General features: G+C 38.8%; 1 protein-coding gene across 2 annotated transcripts in view; it reads left to right on the forward strand.

Annotated features, from left to right (window-relative positions):
• Positions 1-18,481, forward strand: part of AGMO (alkylglycerol monooxygenase) — a 164,820-nt gene that overhangs the window by 67,607 nt on the left and 78,732 nt on the right. For both annotated transcript variants that reach the window (XM_034402016.3, XM_087892717.1), the window contains exon 5: positions 3,053-3,148. In XM_034402016.3, coding sequence (XP_034257907.1) covers positions 3,053-3,148 — 96 coding nt within the window. The remainder of the gene's footprint in view (positions 1-3,052; positions 3,149-18,481) is intronic.

The raw sequence follows: 18,481 nt of genomic DNA on the forward strand, positions 1-18,481 counted from the left end.
CTACAAGAGGATGAAGACGTTTACTCTATTTTCACATAAGTACTAGTCAACTTTGCTGACCCATGATAACAAAAGCCTTTGGAATGGAATAGTTACAATTTAAGAAGTCAAAATGTAGTTTATTAATAAACAGTGGAAAATATGAAAATAGCTTAATTGAAAATAAGTTTAAAATGGAGTTGCAAACTATCTCACCTTATATTATGCCCACTTCTTTGAAAGTAATTCCATCCTGTTTTGATTGTGAGTTATTTCCACATAATGCACTAAAGTCTTTCAGACCATGCATTTAAATTAAAATTATAATTGTCTTTGCTTTTTATATATTTCACTAGCATTCACCCTAAAATCTGTGTAATACAGATGTATAACAATTTAAAATAACTATCACAATAATGTTGCCACAAAAGCTGCCACAAAGAAGAGGGAGTCAAGCTATTCTACAAAGCAACTGAGGGTGGGACAAGAAGCAGTGGGTGGAAACTAATCAAGGAGACAAGCAATTTAGAACTAAGGAGAAATTTCCTGACAGTTAGAACAATTAATCACTTGAAAAACTTGCCTCCAAAAGTTGTGAATGCTCCAACATTGAAAATTTTTAAGCAGATGTTGGATAACCATTTGTCTGATGTGGTGTAGGGTATCCTTCCAAAGCAGGAAGTTGGACTAGAAGACCTCCAAGGTCCCTTCCAACTCTGTTATTCTATTCTATTCTATTCTATTCTATTCTATTCTATTCTATTCTATTCTATTCTATTCTATTCCATTCCATTCCATTCCATTCCATTCCATTCTATTTTGCTAATATAATCACTAATCTAATAAATAATCTACACTGTTTAGCACCATTGACAATTGGAACAAACTTATAAATGAATTAAGAAGTTAGAAGCAAGCAGATTAATTTTTTAATTTTGAAGTTTTTCTCTTAATTAAACTGAGATATTCTTATTTATTTATTTATTTATTATTGCGATTTATATGTCGCCATTCTCCCGAGGGACTCAGGGCGGCTTACAAAAACAATATCAATACAAATCACAATAAAATTAAAATCAACAACCCAATTAAAACAATTTAAAATTATAACAATGTACACCCATAACGGATCAGTTAAGTTGACGAAAGAGTCATGTCTTCAACTCATGATGGAAGGAAAGGAGGTCAGGGGCTGTCCTGAGCTTGGTGGGCAAATCATTCCAGAGGTTCGGGGCTCCCAGAGAGAACGCTGTCCTCCTGGGGGCCTTCAGCCGACATTATTTGGCTGAAGGCACCCTGAGGAGGCCCATTCTGTGAGAGCGCACAGGACGGTGGGAGAGCAGCTAGAGATGGTCCTGCAAGTACTCCGGGCCTAAGCTATGAAGGGCTTTATAGATAAGCCCCAGCACCTTGAAACGAATCCGGAATGCCACCGGCAGCCAGTGCAGCTCGTGCAGGAGAGGTGTTACACGGGAGTATTGAGAAGCCCCCGTAATTACCCGTGCGGCCACATTCTGGACTAGCTGGATCCTCCGGATGCATCCCAAAGGCAGCCCCATTAGAGGGTGTTACAGTAGTCCAACCTAGAGGTAACGAGGGCATGAGTGACCATGGCGAGGGCATCCCGGTCTAGAAAAGGGCGCAATTGGCGCACAAGACGCACCTGTGCAAAGGCCCCCCTGGTTACGGTCGTAACCAGGGGGGCCTTCTTGAAGATATCAGAATTTATTAACTATGGAATGAGGACATATTTATATAAGCACTTGTTGCAGAATGACACCAAATATTCTAATTCGTGTGGTGTGCTGTTACAGATAGTTAGTCATAGTGAATTAGTTACCTTAAGGATTAAGAGCTGGCTCCTTAAGAGATTGCATTGTGGGAGATGTAGAGAGAGAGATTGCATTATGGGAAATATAGCCCATGACATGTGATCATATCTGTGTGTCTGATTGGCCACTAAGGCTTTCTGCCTGGGCGCAGAACAAAGACCCGGCCATTTTGAATTACCACAGAAGAGAGAAGCATGCTTTCTGAACAGGGGGACAGAACTACTATTTACACTAGGAAATAGATAGATTATGAAATACTTGGATGAACCTCCCCTTGACTCACCATGATAGTAAGTCTATGGTTTCTGAAGGATACCTAAATAAATATAATCTGCATGAAAACCTGTTTGCTAGAGTTTATCTGCATGTTCCCAGTGGAGCCAGATGCCTGGGGAACAGAACACGTGGCATTATGAAAATCTGTGGTCTTCAGTGAAGCAATCAGTTTCTATTTTCAGATGGACTCAACAAAGAAGCAAAAGTATTTTATGCTGCTTGTTTTGTTTCATTGTGCTAAAAATGAATTTTGTTGTCAGGCCAAAATGGAAAATAATCGGACTTCTCATAATCTTTCTTTGTTGCTTTGGAAAAGGCTATATGCTGTCAGTTCCTAATTTTCTATTTCCCTGATAATAATTGTTCCAAATTCTTCTCTTAAAATGCTTTATATAAATATACACTAGTTATATAAGCCTTTGTTGGATAAAAGTGCTAATGTTTTTGGCCTGGAGGTTTTCAGATTCTTTCTTAATGATAATTAAATGAAGGCACATGAGTTATATGGAAAGTATTGCTCCTTTAGGAATTCATCATTTTGACTAGTAAGGTGTTCCATATCAAAAGAGCAACAAGGAAAATAGTTAAGAAATTTAAAATAATAAAACATGGAACCCATTTTGTTATTTTCTCATCTTTATCGCTACTAGATTTCAAAGAAAAATATGTCACCAGGTCAAATTATCATAGGATGCCAAGAGTTTTCTGTTATCTGACTCTTTCTGTTCATATTGTTTGAGGCATATCATGATTATGCAGCTAACTTTACACCCACAATACAGAAATTGCACAGTGGAATCTTTTCCCAAACTTGATTTTGGCTTAGGAAAATAAAATTGTAGTCCACTGGATTTAGAGGATAATAGATTGCTAAAGTTTTGTGACTTAATTTCTAAAATTTCTTACTTGACAAATTTTGATTTTAAAAGAATATTTTGGTCATTATTATTTCCTTTTGTTTTTAGATATTTTACCTCCCAATGGCTCTTTGCATTCCACCTTCAGTATTTGCTGTTCATCTTCAGTTTAATCTTCTTTACCAGTTCTGGATACATACAGAGGTAATTTAGACATTAGACAATGCCTAAACAGTTAGATTGGATCAATGTCTTGAAAACCTATTTGAAGCTGATTTATTGTATTAGAAAATTATTTTTATAATTCATTTGAAAACAAGTCCAAGCTTATTGTTATTTTTTATTCTCCATTATATACTCAATTATAACAAGTCTACAGCCACTTGGTCCCAGTTGTCATTAAAAAATATTTGTTTGTTTAATTTATTCTGCCCTAACCAAAATATTTTAAACCATAACAAGCATAAACTAATACTATATGTCTTCACTTTATTAAATGTTTAAAACTGCAACACTTAAAAAAATCATATCTTAAATATTTTAAGAAAAATAGGACTGTATTTATAATACATTTATGAACAATGAATCTAATTTTTCCATTGGCTTTCTTGGTTTCTTCATGAATTTTGCAATTTTATATGCATTTGTGTATTAAATACTGACAGTTTTTATTTTTAAAAAATATATCTTATTTCAAGTATTTTTAATATGTCAAAATATTGGTGTGAATTCATTTGAATTTATGGCAGTGTGCTTTATATTTTTCTACACTCATTGGACATGAATGATTACATGTGCTATTTTAAAATTGTTATTTATTTGTTAATTTTTTTTATAGAGAACATATATTATACATAGTGGTCCTTTCCTTATCAGCTCTTAATAGAGACATATCAAAACCTGCCTAACATCTGTTAAATACACCACTGCCACCACCACCACCATCAAAACATGAGGCTGAAATAATGACGTTTAAAACCTGAAATTAGTTTTGAGTTCTTTCCTAAATTGTAGTGGGCAAAAGACAGATATGTTTCAGCTCTGCTGGTAATTATTTTCCATAATAGGAGATCTGCCATATAGAATGCTAAGTTTATCAATGATCTCAAATATGTCCATTGTGGGACCCACAAAAAACAAACAACCAAAAAAACACCATCTGATGACCTTAATCTTCAGTAAAGATTATATGGGAATTAATGTTATAATATATTTAATTTAATACATTTTGTTTTATTTTAATTCTTACATGCAATTTGAATAGGGCTAAAAAAACAACTGGAGATCAGGAAAATTATTTCAACATTGGGATGATGTAAGAGTCAAGAGATACCCCTTGTTCTGCTGTATGTGGAATCAGAGGCAATTTTCAGACTATCTGTAATAATAAAAGGAGCCATTCCTTTTATTATTACATTAGCCTCTTAGACTCGTGACTTCCATTGTCTTCTTAAGAAAATGCATAATACAGTTTAATAATCAAATTATATTGTCAGCATATAGACAGGTAATTTTACACATAGTTATCATCCCATTTATTGAAACATCTGACACTAATTTCCCCTTTAGATGAACAGATAATGCTGAAAATTCTGTTGCTATACACAAATATATAGCTTTTGATCTCCATCCTGAATAGGTCAGTGGACAGGTATAATGTTTTAAACTCACCTATTTAATTGGATTCTCTTTAACTAGTTTTAGGGCTTGTATGGAAAACAGATTGTGTTATAGAACAGATTTATCCAGAAATATTGAAAATTTAGCAGAATATTAACTACCACTGTATGTGCAAAAGTGTTATTTTGCACCTAGTTGTACAATATTTTGCTTTAGTAATGTTTGCTATAGGAATACTACCATTCTTCCAATAACACCATAGACTTCTGTATCTAGTTTGTGGCCTTCCCAGATATATTGTGTTATAAAATCATAATTTTCAACCACACATATAATCCAGTTCAAAATAATAAAATAGGTTTTGTATTAGGGCTTACATTTTGATATAATGTGTTTAGAATAAATTGCATCTACATTCATTTTGTGTTATTTAAATATCATGGTATTTTATTATTTTCTCTATAAATTTTTTGTCTTTTAATGACTCCATAATTCCTTGCATTGGGGTGGAGTTGGGGCAAATGAATGGAGCTGAATGTTTACTGGCCAGATGCCCTTCCTGTCACCTATACAGAGTTCGCAGCAGATATTTACTCATTGTGCCCAGAAAAAGAAATATCTGCCGCTACCTACAATCACCTCTAGGCCACTGCACCACTTATTTTCTCTATAAACGCCCACATCTTATTAATGTGTATTTCTTGATTAAGACTCTTTAAATTAGATTAATTAGATTAATCAACAGTCTTGATTAGAATCTTATTTAGTGTCTTTAGTTTAAATGTTCAATATTTATAATCCTTGGGGATTATGATAGTCAACCTCCGGCAGAGCTGGAGGATATCAGATTGAATTCAAACATTAAGGGATGCCTTTATATTATTCATGCCCTATGCTGACTTAATGTATTATTGTTGTTTTTAAAACTTTGAGTGTACAGACCTATTGAAGTTACACTATAACCTCTGGTGACAAATGCTTCTGACCATGACCAAATCGGGTTCCAACCAAAAAATTCACAATTTTTTCCCCTGCGGCCTATTTCCCCTTCTGCATCAATTTTTTTTGTAAGCAGCAAATTTCCAAAATTAGATTCAGGTCATGACCAAATCGGTTTGCAACCAAAGTTATGGAATGAATTATGGTCATGACCAGAGATTCTACTGTACATTGAATTTTATGAGCTTTACTTTGAAAAGTCATGCATTAGTCACACTGTAATTTGTATATTTCCCTTGTGTAATAATCTAAAATTTGGAATTGGTTTGTATTAAATGTAGATATTAACCAATGCAGGAATCATTGGTTAATATACTAAGTTATGTTAGTATACTAACATACTAAGACATATGTCAGTTCTGAAGAGCCTCATGTCCTGAGAATTCAGCTATTATGTTATTTTTCTGTGCATTCATATGAACAAGCTCTATGTGTGCAGTTCTGAGTATCGAAAGCTTTTTCTGGTTCCGAACCAGTCTTTTGAGGTCTCTACATGCATTTCTGTAAACGTAACTGCTCCTCCTTTCATAGAGATCATAAGATGCAGGGCTCCTGTCAAATGTGACATAATTAGATTGCTTGATTCAGACATACTAGCAGAACCATCTGAGTTGAGTTCCAACAGGGAGCAGAATCTCTTATAAAACATTATAGGTGAAATAGATGCATTATATGCCAAGTTCAGTCATAGCTTTAGAAATGTGGGTTTAGAAAAAACAAAACAAAAAACCAGATGCCAGCACTCTGCCCTCAAGATAATTTATTACAAATATGACCTTGTGTTTCTTCTCTAAACAATTTTGAACCCTAAATCTTCACTTTTTCATACCCAGAATATAGTTATATTAGAATTCAAACCCCCATGAATCCCTTTATGATCCCAACAGGCTGGTTCTTTTAGCTTGTTTTTACTTGCAAACCAAAAATATTATTGTTTCACTCCTCAGTGTGGAAATTTGGCTACCTCCATATTACATGCTTACTGAAGTAGAAAACTGCCTAATCAGATAGGAAAACATTTGGCGATGAATAAATCAGGGTTTGCCGAAAATTTCAAAGTGTGTAAGCAGGCAGACAAGCGCATATCCTAGGGTTTTTGCTGTTCCCAGGTCCCCTGTAGAGAATTCACATGGCAAGTATGGCCACCAAGTCCATCTGTAAAAATATATGGCTGGCTTATTTTGAATTAACACAACAACTTTAGTAGAAAAGCAAACCATGCTTTTATTTTTATGTTTCCTCACCAGATGGTCTCAAATATGGATTCATATTCTAAGGGTGTGAGTGTGTGTAAGTAAAGCTGAATTTGGTTAAGGAAAATATAATAGTATGTGAAGAAAATACATTATCTAACAGTTTGATCAGTATAAATAAAAGTGCCTTGCCTCCTAAGATTGGCTGTTTGTTTATAGAAATAGTTCTGTATATTTATATATATTTGTTTTATTTTTAAATGCATCAAAATAATTACAGCTATGTATATAATAAAAGGTTTTTTTAAAAATCAGTATATTTCTGAAAAGTTGGTGCTAAACATCTACAGATGCTATTGAGAGCAACTTGGATATTTTGTTATATGCAGAGGTTCCTAAATTTTCATGGTTCCCAAATTGTATGCGATAATGTCCTGAGCACCGAAGCAGACTTACTAACAGTTCCATTTATTAAGTGGTAAAACATACTATGGCATCCCTGCAAGTTTACTATGGCACTATGGGGCCCTGTGGTGTGCAGTTTTTGTTGTTCAGTTGCTAAGTCATGTCAAACTCTTTGTGAACCCATGGACCACAGCACACCATCCCTCCCCTCCCCGTCCTCTATTATTTCCTGGAGTCATTGATGTCCACTGCATCAATGACACTATCTAACCATGTCATTGTCTGCCATCCCCTTCTCCTTTTGCCTTCAATCTTTCCAATATCATGGCATTTTTCATTGAGAACCACTGTTATATGTGGATTAATATTACAGTATTAATACAATCCAGTTAAATTGCACTGATGATACTATGGAATATGCAGTATGGTGTTGTTTTACGGCCCATGGTTTCTCATATTACCTTGAGTTCACCAGAAAGAAAATATACAGAACATTAGACTGGTTTCGCAAAGTACAAAATTTTCTTTGGATTTCATCACATAATTCCTCCCCCCCCCCATTTGAACAAAAATTTTATTCAATGCCTTGTAGTACTAGAAGATTAAATAAAGAGTAAATTAAAGATTTGTGTGCAGTAATAATATTTGTTTCACAAGATGTAAAATTTCCCTTGGATCTCATCACATGGATTTTTTCCATTATTTAAACAAAAATTGCATTCAATACCATACAATACTAACAGGAAAACAAGTTTCCCAATATTCAGCCAGGCTCTAAGATCACAAAAATAAATCCAGACCTGCAAAGGAATCAATTTATTTCTCACTGTGGTATATCACCATGTTATTTATATGAAGTACATGCATGTGTATGTATGGATATAAATTATATATATTCATATATGCATAACATATACAATGTATAACAGCACTGATTAAGACAGATTATAGACATTATAAACTAATGAGGCAACAAGGATATGAATTTTTTAACAGACCAGATGCTTTCTTTTTTTGAGACAAATGTCAACCTATACTTGACAAATATATCAAGACAAAGGCAATCACTAAATTTAAATGTTATTTAAATGAAATACAATTATTACGATACTCCTTAAGTCTTAATATTTTTTGCTTGTGATAATCTCAAACCAAAAATATGGAAGTTTCTGAAAACCACATCCCAAAGTTTTCAGGACTACATGAAACTTTAAATTGTATATAAAAGATATAAAAACTGATTAGTTATTTGTTTAAATACAGCAGTAGTAGAAGTAGTATTTGTAGGAGCACATCTATCTTATTTATACTAGTTAATAATAAATTCATAATTGTTTTAAAATTCCAGGGTCAAATGATTGTGCTGAATTTCTTTATTGTACTTCTGGCATAATCCATGAAACTAAGCAAGTAATCATACAAATTTTAGTCTAATTACTGTTGGAGGAGATACAGAAACAAATTATTTAATATTCATGGTTATGTATCAAGGCTATGAGGTACTAGTGTCAACAGTACCCACCTTGGCAGTTTCAGTTACCTGTGTGTAAATGTGTGATTCCAGAACTACTTTTATTCCTTTCTTTAAGAGCTCACTGAATATATGCTGCTAACTTGCAGTGAAGAGAAGCTGCTTTAAGAAATATAGTCATCCTTCCCATTCATGACATGTTTGTGAATCTTTTGATAGCACTTTTTATTGAACAATATTTTTGGTCCATTTGGGTGATGAGAATAGCTTAAGCGTAAGATAGTCAACATTATACATAGTTTCTCTTCCTACCCTTATTGCAACTCTCTCTCCCGTGGGTGAATAACATCAGTGTTTTGTTCTGTGATTTGAACTGCAGCCCACTGCTGTGCTAGAGATGTGGGCCAGAGGTTAAAATCAAATTCTTCAAAGGATCCATATTGTAAGCAATGCTGTTCACAGGGATTTTAAAAAATCAAAAGTGTCTACTTTGATCAAAAGTACAGCCCTAAGCCACTTCTAAGCAAAGCCAAAAAATATGAATTGGTCTATAATACTTCTGTTGAAAGTCTAAATATGGTATATTTTTACTAAAGCATTTCAATGTTTATCTTAAAAACAAGCAGAAACTTGGTAAAGCAAAGTTAGTGCGGTATTTTAGATAAACTGCTGATTTTTCATTTTATGAACCACAATTCATGGAGAATCCTTCTCTACTTTTAAAATAAGTAGAATCCAGTTAAGTTTTTATTCAAAAGCAAGTACCTATAATTTGAATGAGGCCTTCTCCCAAGCAAGTGTGTACAGGATTTATCCTTCTTAAAACAATAATGCTTTAAGAAGAAAATAGAATTAACTTGAAATGTGAGAATTTCTGTTGTCTTTGAGTTTTGAATATTAAGAATAGAAATAATCTTCTGATTGCTAGAAAGATCTGCTCTGTAGAAATAAAATTATGACTCAGATAAATATGTGATCATAACTAAAATACTTTTAGGTAATATATTTCTTACTTAGTCAGAAAAGTGTAATTTGAAATTATATTAACTTTATATTTGGAAAAAGAGCAAGAACAACATATAAACACACCTCACATACAGATCGCGATGGGAGCTTTATACAATATATTAACTTCAGTCAAAATATACAAATAAAATATAAAATCTACACTAACCTTATCTTTTTTTTTATTCTATTATTCAACCAAGTATACCATTGATCCCAGCATTGAAAATATGCAGAATCCTTTTGATCTCTCAAAATTTTTGTTAACCTGCCAGCTTCCGCATATTCCATAATTTTTCCCAAAATCAAATCTTCAGCCGGTAAGTCTTTCCCCTTCCAATATTGAGCAAAACATATTCTTGTTGCAGTTGTGATATATACAATCAAACACCATGTATTCGTGCCTATCTTATCTGGCTTTATGTTTAATAGATAGTATTCTGGTTTCAATTGTAATTTATATCCAGTGATTTCTAATATCCATCCCTGTATAAGTCTCCAAAGCTCAATTACCTTGGAGCAGGTCCACCATACGTGAAAATAAGTACCTATCTCCCCACATTTCCAACAGTTTGGGGAGAGTCCTGGGAACATTTTGGATAGTCGGGCAGGAGGGAGATGCCATCTATACACTATCTTATACAAGTTTTCTTTGTAAGTGGTTGCCATCAGGAGTTTCAGTTGTTTCGTCCATATTTCTTCCCATTTTACCAACTCAATTGAGTAACCAATATTTTTCCCCCAGGCAATCATTGAATCTTTAACAATCTCATCCCCTATCTAGTAATTTATTAAGAGTTTATAAATCTTGGATAACATTCTTTCCTCCTTTCCTAAATAATATTATCTATTTCTTGCTGGGTCATATCTATGCCACCTTTTTCCTTGTCTTTCTTATGTTTAGAGCTGATCTGGGCATAAGACCACCAATCCAATTCTATTTCCTGAAGATCTACCGTATTTTCCGGCGTATAAGACGACTGGGCGTATAAGACGACCCCCTACTTTTCCTGTTAAAATATAGGGTTTGGGCTATATTCGCCGTATAAGACTATCCCTCTTCCAACGCACACCAAATAAAAATTAAAAAAACATCAACTGGCTCACCCACAATGTAAAAGCAGCTGTGCTAGACCCAAAATGGCCCCTGAAACAAGCAGGAACCTCACACAGCCCCAAAAAGCCCCAAAAAACAACTTTCACGCTTTACACACACACAACACAACACAACACAACACAACACAACACAACACAACACAACACAACTGGCTCATCCACAATGTAAAAGTAGCTGTGCTAGACCCAAAATGGCCCCTGCAACAAGCAGGAACTTCACACAGCCACAAAAAGCCCAAAAACCCAACTTTCACACTTTACACACACAAAATTCCACATACAGCTTTGTGAGATTTTGTGTGTTTGTGTAGTTAGAGTGAAACACTACAGAAACACACTAAATCTCAGAAAGCTGCACAAATATTATTTTATTTTATTTTATTTTATTTTTATATGAAAGCTAAATTTAAAACTTCCTAAACTTTAAATGGCTAGGTCTAAAAAAGAACTTAAAAAAAACCCAATTAACTATTTTTTTTTAAAGATCCCAAAGGGGAAAAAAACTTACGTACCCAATAGAACAGGGGTCTCCAACCTTGGCAACTTTAAGACTTGTAGACTTCAACTCCCACAATTCCTCAGCCAGCTTTGTTTTGCTGGCTGAGGAATTCTGGGAGTTGAAGTCCACAACTCCCTGCCTGCTTGGTTGTAGGCAGGGAGTTGCTTGCTGATGGAATGGATTCAGGCAAGCGAAGCAAGGCAAGCAGCTAAGGCAGTGGTTCTCAACCTTCCTAATGCCGCGACCCTTTAATACAGTTCCTCATGTTGTGGTGACCCCCAACGATAAAGTTATTCCTAAAACCATCAAAAATATGTGTTTTCCGATGGTCTTAGGCCAGGGGTCCCCAACCTTTTGGACCTCAGGGACCACCAACTTCATAATTTTAAATTTCGCAGACCACTAATACGAATCCAGTGCCCCGCTTGCTGAAGCACCTGGACTCCCAGTACGGGATGGGGTCCTTCAGGCACTCTCCATCCTCTCTGTCTCTCTCTCTCTCTGTCTCCCACTCTTTCTCTCTCATTCTCTCTTTCTCTCTCTCTCATTTTCGCTTTCTCTCTCTCTCCCTCTCTTTCTTTCTCTCCCACTCTTTCTCATTCTCTCTTTCTCTCTCCCCCTCTCTCATTCTCTTTCTCTCTCCCCCTCTCTTTCTCATTCTTTCTTTCCCCCACTCTTTCCCGTTCTCTCCCCTCTTTCTCATTCTTTCTCTCTCTCTCCCACTCTTTCTCTCTCATTCTCTTTCTCCCCCCTTTCTCTCTCTCTTTCTCCCACTCTCTTTCTCTCCCCCCACTCTCATTCTCTCTTTCTCTCTGTCCCCCTTTCTCTCCCCCCTTTCTCTTTCTCCCTCCCGCTCTTTCTCTTTCTCTCTCTCCCACTCTTTCTCTCTCATTCTCTTTCTCTCTCCCCCTCTTTCTCTCTCTCCCCACTCTCTCCCTCTCATTCTGATTCTCTCACTCTGATTCTCTTTCATTTTCTCTCCCTCTCTCTCATTCTCTCTCTGATTCTTTGGTTCTCTTTGATTCTGTCTCTTTCTCTGTCTCTCATTCTCTCTCTCTCACTCTCTCTCTCTGATTCTCTCTGTCTCTTTCTCTCATTCTCTTTCATTCTGTCTTTCTCTCTCTTTCATTCTTTGTCTCTTTCTCTCTCTGTCTTATTCTGATTCTCTCTTTCTCTCTCATTCTCTCTCTCTCTCATCTCATGGGCCAGCCAGTGTCTTGGGGCTGAGAGGAAGTCAAGCATCTCCCTGAGAGACTGAGGGCCGGAAGAAGTGTGGGAGCGAAGCACTACTTGAACTTGTGCGGCATGAGCATTCGCCTTGGTATATTTGCGCCAGCCGATGGCCAAGGCAGCCCTCATCTGTCTGCTGAAAGTGCAGCATCAGGATTCTGCCTTGCTATATTTGCGGCGCAAGGCAGCCTTTGTTTCCTGCTGCTTGGGACTCAGAGCGGTAAATAGCGTCTGATCCGGAGAGCTGCTGGATTTTGCTCTCTAATCCGGATGCCAAATCGGCCCCCTGCAAACTCTCGTCTCTCGAGGAGCGCTCCCTGAAGCGGGGCTGGAAACTTTGGTTGGACTGCTTGAGAGGAGAGCTTGCAGGGGGGCGATCTGGTGTCTGCAATGGAGAGCGGCATCTGGCTTTTTCTCTCCGCTGTAAGAGCGCTGTAAGAACGGCAGCCCTCATCTCCTAATGTTTGGGACTCGGAGCGGTAAATGGTGACTGGTCCAGGGAGCAGCTGGATTTTGCAGTCCCAAGCATTAGGAGATGAGGGCTGCCACTCTTACAGCGCTCTTACAGCGGAGAGAAAAAGCCGGATGCCGCTCTCCATTGCAGACATCAGATCGCCCCCCTGCAAGCTCTCCTCTCTCAAGCAGTCCAAGCAAAGTTTCCAGCCCCGCTTCAGGGAGCGCTCCTTGAGAGACGAGAGTTTGCAGGGGGCCGATTTGGCATCCGGATTAGAGAGCAAAATCCAGCAGCTCTCCGGATCAGACGCCATTTACCACTCTGAGTCCCAGGCAGCAGGAAACAAAGGCTGCCTTGCGCCACTCCTGACACAAATATACCAAGGCGGAATGCTGCTGCCGTACAAATGAAAGTTGTGCTTCACTCCCACAGCTTCCAGCCATCGCAAACGCCGCTTCTTCCCGCTTCTGCCGCCCCCTCCCCCACCGCCACAACAGCACCATTCATTCCGGATGGCGAAGGCTGCGCGCTCGTTTTTCTGTATTGCACCACCATCAAAACCCCTGTGAAAGGGTTGTTTGACCCCCCAACCACTGAGCTAAGGTAAGCAAGCCAGGAAAATGCGCTGCGCACTCCCACCCTTTGCCTGCGAGCCCGGACGCTGATCCGGACGGCTGCAGAACGAACTGGGCACCGGCTGTCATGTCTTTTCTGCTGTGCGGGTTTCGGCACCTGGGCTCCCGGGGTTTAAGCCTCTGGGCCAGCCCGTGCTGCTCCAGGATGTTCACTTCGGGCTCCTTGGAATCGCTGCCGGGCGGTTCTTCCCGTTGGGGCGATGGTGGGTGGCAGCGATCGGCGTCGCTTGGACTGCGGGAGCCACGGCGGACTCCTTCCCCACGAGGTATTGCTCTGCATTTCACCACCTCTTCCAGGCTCGCAGCCACCCACCATCGCCCCAACGGGAAGAACCACCCGGCAGCGATTCCAAGGAGCCTGAAGCTAACATCCTGGAGCAGCACGGGCTGGCCCGGAGGCTTAAACCCCGGGAGCATAGGTGCCGAACCCCGCACAGCAGAAAAGACATGACAGCCGGTGCCCAGTTCGTTCTGCAGCCGTCCGGATCGGCGCCAAGCCAGGAAAATGCGCTGCGCACTCCCACCCTTTGCCTGCGAGCCCGGACGCTGATCCGGACGGCTGCAGAACGAACTGGGCACCGGCTGTCATGTCTTTTCTGCTGTGCGGGGTTCGGCACCTGGGCTCCCGGGGTTTAAGCCTCTGGGCCAGCCCGTGCTGCTCCAGGATGTTCGCTTCGGGCTCCTTGGAATCGCTGCCGGGCGGTTCTTCCCGTTGGGGCGATGGTGGGTGGCTGCGATCAGCATCGATCGCTGCGCACTCCCACCCTTCGCCTGCGAGCCCAGGTGCCGATCTTCTTGGACTGCGGGAGCCACGGCGGTGCTGGCCGGGCTGGGTCTGGTGCGGTGGGCGGAGATGAAGGAGCAGCCTCGGCGGCAGCAGCAGCAGCAGCAATTACAACGGGAAAAGCCGTGGGGAAAGGAGGACGAGGAAGATCTGGCAAGGCGGTGCGAGCACTTCATGGCTCCTCCGGTGAGCGGATTGCGAGAGCTGCGCGACTGGGGCGGAGACATGCGAAGTCGCATGGAGCTTCTCATAATGGAGACTCAGAGCCAGGTGTGCAAGGCGCTGGCCCAGGTCGACCGCGCCGCCGCTTTCACCGTGGACTGCTGGGAAAGGAAGGAAGGTGACCCGAATTCCGGGGTAGAGTGGGGACGCGTTCCTTTCTCGTGGGCCGCGCACTGCCTGGCACCTCTTGTAGGTTGGAACTAATTCAGAGTACAGCTTCCCCTCAATGTTGCCGGCGCTCCCAAAGTGTCATCAGTCAGCGCCAGCAACTCAGATTCGGGTACCCGGCGTATAAGACGACCCCCGACTTTTGAGATGATTTTCCTGGGTTAAAAAGTCATCTTATACGCCGGAAAATACGGTAACTCAGTTCTTGTTTTTAAATGGCCTTGAGCATCCAATAGCTCCCGGTAAGATAGGTGTTTTTCTTTATTGTAAAGTGAGCTATATGCTAGTGGGACCAATCAAGACGGGGTCAAGAAGTAGAATTTACCCTTGATTTTTCTCCATGTTTCAGTTAAGATGTTCCTTACATAATGACCTGCAAAGCTCATATATTTTTTAACCTTATCTTGCCAAAGAAAATAGTGCCAACCCTGTTGTAATCCCAAACCTTCCAGAATCAACAATCGTCTTCTTCTCAGCAGGATCCATTCCCTTATCCAAACTAAGTTTGCAGCCTGATAATAATATTCCCATTTTGGTATGCCGAATCCCCCTCTTTCTTTCATCTCTTGAAGCATTTTAAGTTTAATTCTGGGCTTTTTATTTTGCCAGATAAATTTACATTGATTTAGCTTTTTAAAGAAATTGTTATCTAATCTAGCTGGTGCTGTATAAAATAAATATGTCCATTTTGGGAGGATATAGGATTTTATAATCGCAATCCTACCTAATAGAGACGTCTGAAGGTTCTTCCATTTCTCTAAGTCCTGTTCTGTTCGTTGAAGTAATTTCAAGTAATTATCTTCTTTGATTGTTGAGCATTTGGCTGTTAATATAATACCTAGATATCGTAATTTATTGACAATTTGAAATCCCAAATTCGCTTCTAATTCCTTCCCCTGCTTTGTTGTCAAATTTTTACTTATAATCTTAGTTTTTTCCTTATTTATTTTTAAGCCCGCTACATTTCTGTATTTTTCTAACTCATAGATCAAATTTGGGCCCGATAGAATAGGATCTTCCAATATAAGTACTAGGTCATCGGCATATGCTTGTACCTTATATTGTTGGTCCTTAATATGCAATCCTTTTATCCCCGAGTTGCGCCTAATTTCCTTCAATAAAGGTTCTAATGTTAGGATGAATAGCAACGGAAAAAGCGGGCACCCCTGTCTAGTTCCTTTCTCGATGCAGATTTGTTCAGATACATCTCCATTAATTAAAATTTTTGCAGACTGCTTCAAATATATTGTTCGAATTGCTGGGATAAACCTTTCCCCGAATTGCATATGTTGTAATAAGCCCACTAAAAAACTCCAGCTTACTCCGTCAAAGGCTTTTTGCGCATCCACAAAAACCAAAGCCAATTGTTTATCAATGTGGGTTTCATAATGTTCCAAAACATTCATGATTATTCTCACGTTGTCTCTAATCTGCCTACGGAGTAAGAAGCCATTTTGATCTTCATGTATAAATTGACTTAGGAAACCTTTTAGTCTCTCTGCTAATACTGCCGCAAATAGTTTGTAGTCTGCGTTAAGGAGCGAAATAGGTCTATAATTCTGGATTAGGGATAAATCACTACTATCCTTCGACAAGAGGGTTATTAATGCTTCTGACCAGGAGTTCGGGATCTTTCCCTCCCTGATTACCCCATTAAATAGGTCTGTCATATAAGGGTTTAAGACTTCCCAAAGTGCCTTATAATATTCTATTGGAGACCATCCATACCGGGAGTCTTTCCTGTTTTTTGTTTTCCCATAACCCTTTCAATTTCCCCTTCCGTTATCTCCCTGTCCAGTATTTCCCTAGACATATCCGATATTTTGGGTAGGTCAGATTCTTCTAGGTATTTCCTTATTTCCTGCTCAGGCTTACCTTCTTTTCTATATAAGTCAGTATAAAATTCCTATGCTATTCTTTTCTTCCCTTCTTCCCCTGTGATCCAATCACCATTTCCATCTCTCAAGTTGTGAATTCTACTCTTTTCCTTTTCTTTTTTTAATCGGTATGTAAGCCATCTTTCCTGTTTATTTGCATTTTCAAATTGTCGTTGTTTCATCCACCTAATTTTTTTCTAAATCCTCTTGGTCTAGTAAATTAATTGGTGTCGCACTAATTTCAAATTCATATTAAGTTCTTTATTGTTTGGGTCCTGTTGCAACGCAACCTCACTTCTTGTCAGGTCTTCTAATAATTTGTCTTGTTTAGCCTTCTCCTTCTTCCGTTTCCCAGCTGTATAATTTATCACTAAACCCCGAAACACTGCTTTAGCTGTTTCCCATACATTTAAAAAGTTTGCATCTTCATTATTATTTTCCCGGAAGAAAAAACCCATCTCCTTCTTACATAAGTTAAAAATTGTTCGTCTTTGAGGACCCTCATGTCCATTCTCCACCTAGGCTTTGTTTTCAACTCTCCCCATGATAACCAGAGTGGATTATGGTCTGCCCACTCATTGACACCTACCTCTACTTTTTGTGTTCCCTGCCGCAATTCCCCTGACATCCAAGCCGCATCTATCCGCGACCAAGATGAGTGCTTGGCGGAGAAGTATGTGTATTGTCTATCTTCTGGATGTTTTTCCCTCCAAATGTCTTTAAGTTCAAACTCCTCTTGTATTTGATGGCAAATAATAGCCAGTCTTTTCTTTACAGAGCTTTTTTTCCCCTCCTGTTTCCTGTTTCCAGATATATAGTCTTTATCTTTATCATCTATGGCGCTAAAGTCCCCCATTACACAAATGTGCGAGTAATTATATTCTACCAATTTACTATAGAGACTATGAAAAAAGTCTTTCTGATTCCCATTGGGTGCATAAATACAAACCAGTAAGCATTTTTTACAACAAATTTCTACTTCAGTCATTAGAAGTCTCCCTTCTTCATCTGCAAAAATTAATTTCGAATTTATATGCCTTTGGACATAAATTGCTACTCCTCTTTTTTTAGTTTCCGCTAAAGACGTATATAATTGACCCAGTTTGGTATAATTCAATAAATAAAGATGATCCCTTTTCACATGTACTTCTTGAAGGCATATTATATTCAGATGTGCTTTTATTAATTTATTAAAAATCTTTTTTCTTTTATTTGGGCTATTCAGCCCATTGATATTAACTGACAATAGACAAATTTCCTCTCCCATCCCTTCTCCCTTCTGTTGCACTTACTTGCCTTCTGCTTGGAGTTTCTTTTTTGTTTGTCTTGTTTCTCTCTGGCTCAGTCCCTCAACTCCTATCTCTGCTTCTATTTGCATCTGTCCTCTTCCTTTCTTTCTCATGCCTAGCTGTTCTGGTTCCCCTCTCTCTTCATCCTCTAATAATTCTTCCCCACTCTTGCTCTCCAACTCTTCTCCCACATCCAATTCTGCGGGATTCATATATCTGATAAGAAAATCTCTGGCATCTCTAAGGTTGTCAATTCTCACTTTTTTATCTGCTCACGTAAATTGTGACCCTTCCAGTAATAGCCACCTATATAGCACTCTGTGTTTTCTTAGTTGAGCAGTTAAGAAATGATAATTTCGCCGTAATTCCCATACCCGTCTGGGGAGTTGTTTCAGAATTATCAGTTGTTTGTCTTTATATGTTACCGTTTTGTCTCTGGACTTCAAAATCACTTCTTCCCTAAGTGCTTTCTTGGATAACCTAACATGGACCTCTATTGGAAGTTTCTGCCTCCTGGCGTAACTCGTATGTACACAGAAAACGTCATCAGTATCTGTCAGAACATCTTCC

The sequence above is a fragment of the Pantherophis guttatus genome, chromosome 4 (assembly GCF_059756535.1).
Source record: "Pantherophis guttatus breed Tessera chromosome 4, ASM5975653v1, whole genome shotgun sequence".
Classification (NCBI taxonomy): Eukaryota; Metazoa; Chordata; class Lepidosauria; order Squamata; family Colubridae; genus Pantherophis; species Pantherophis guttatus.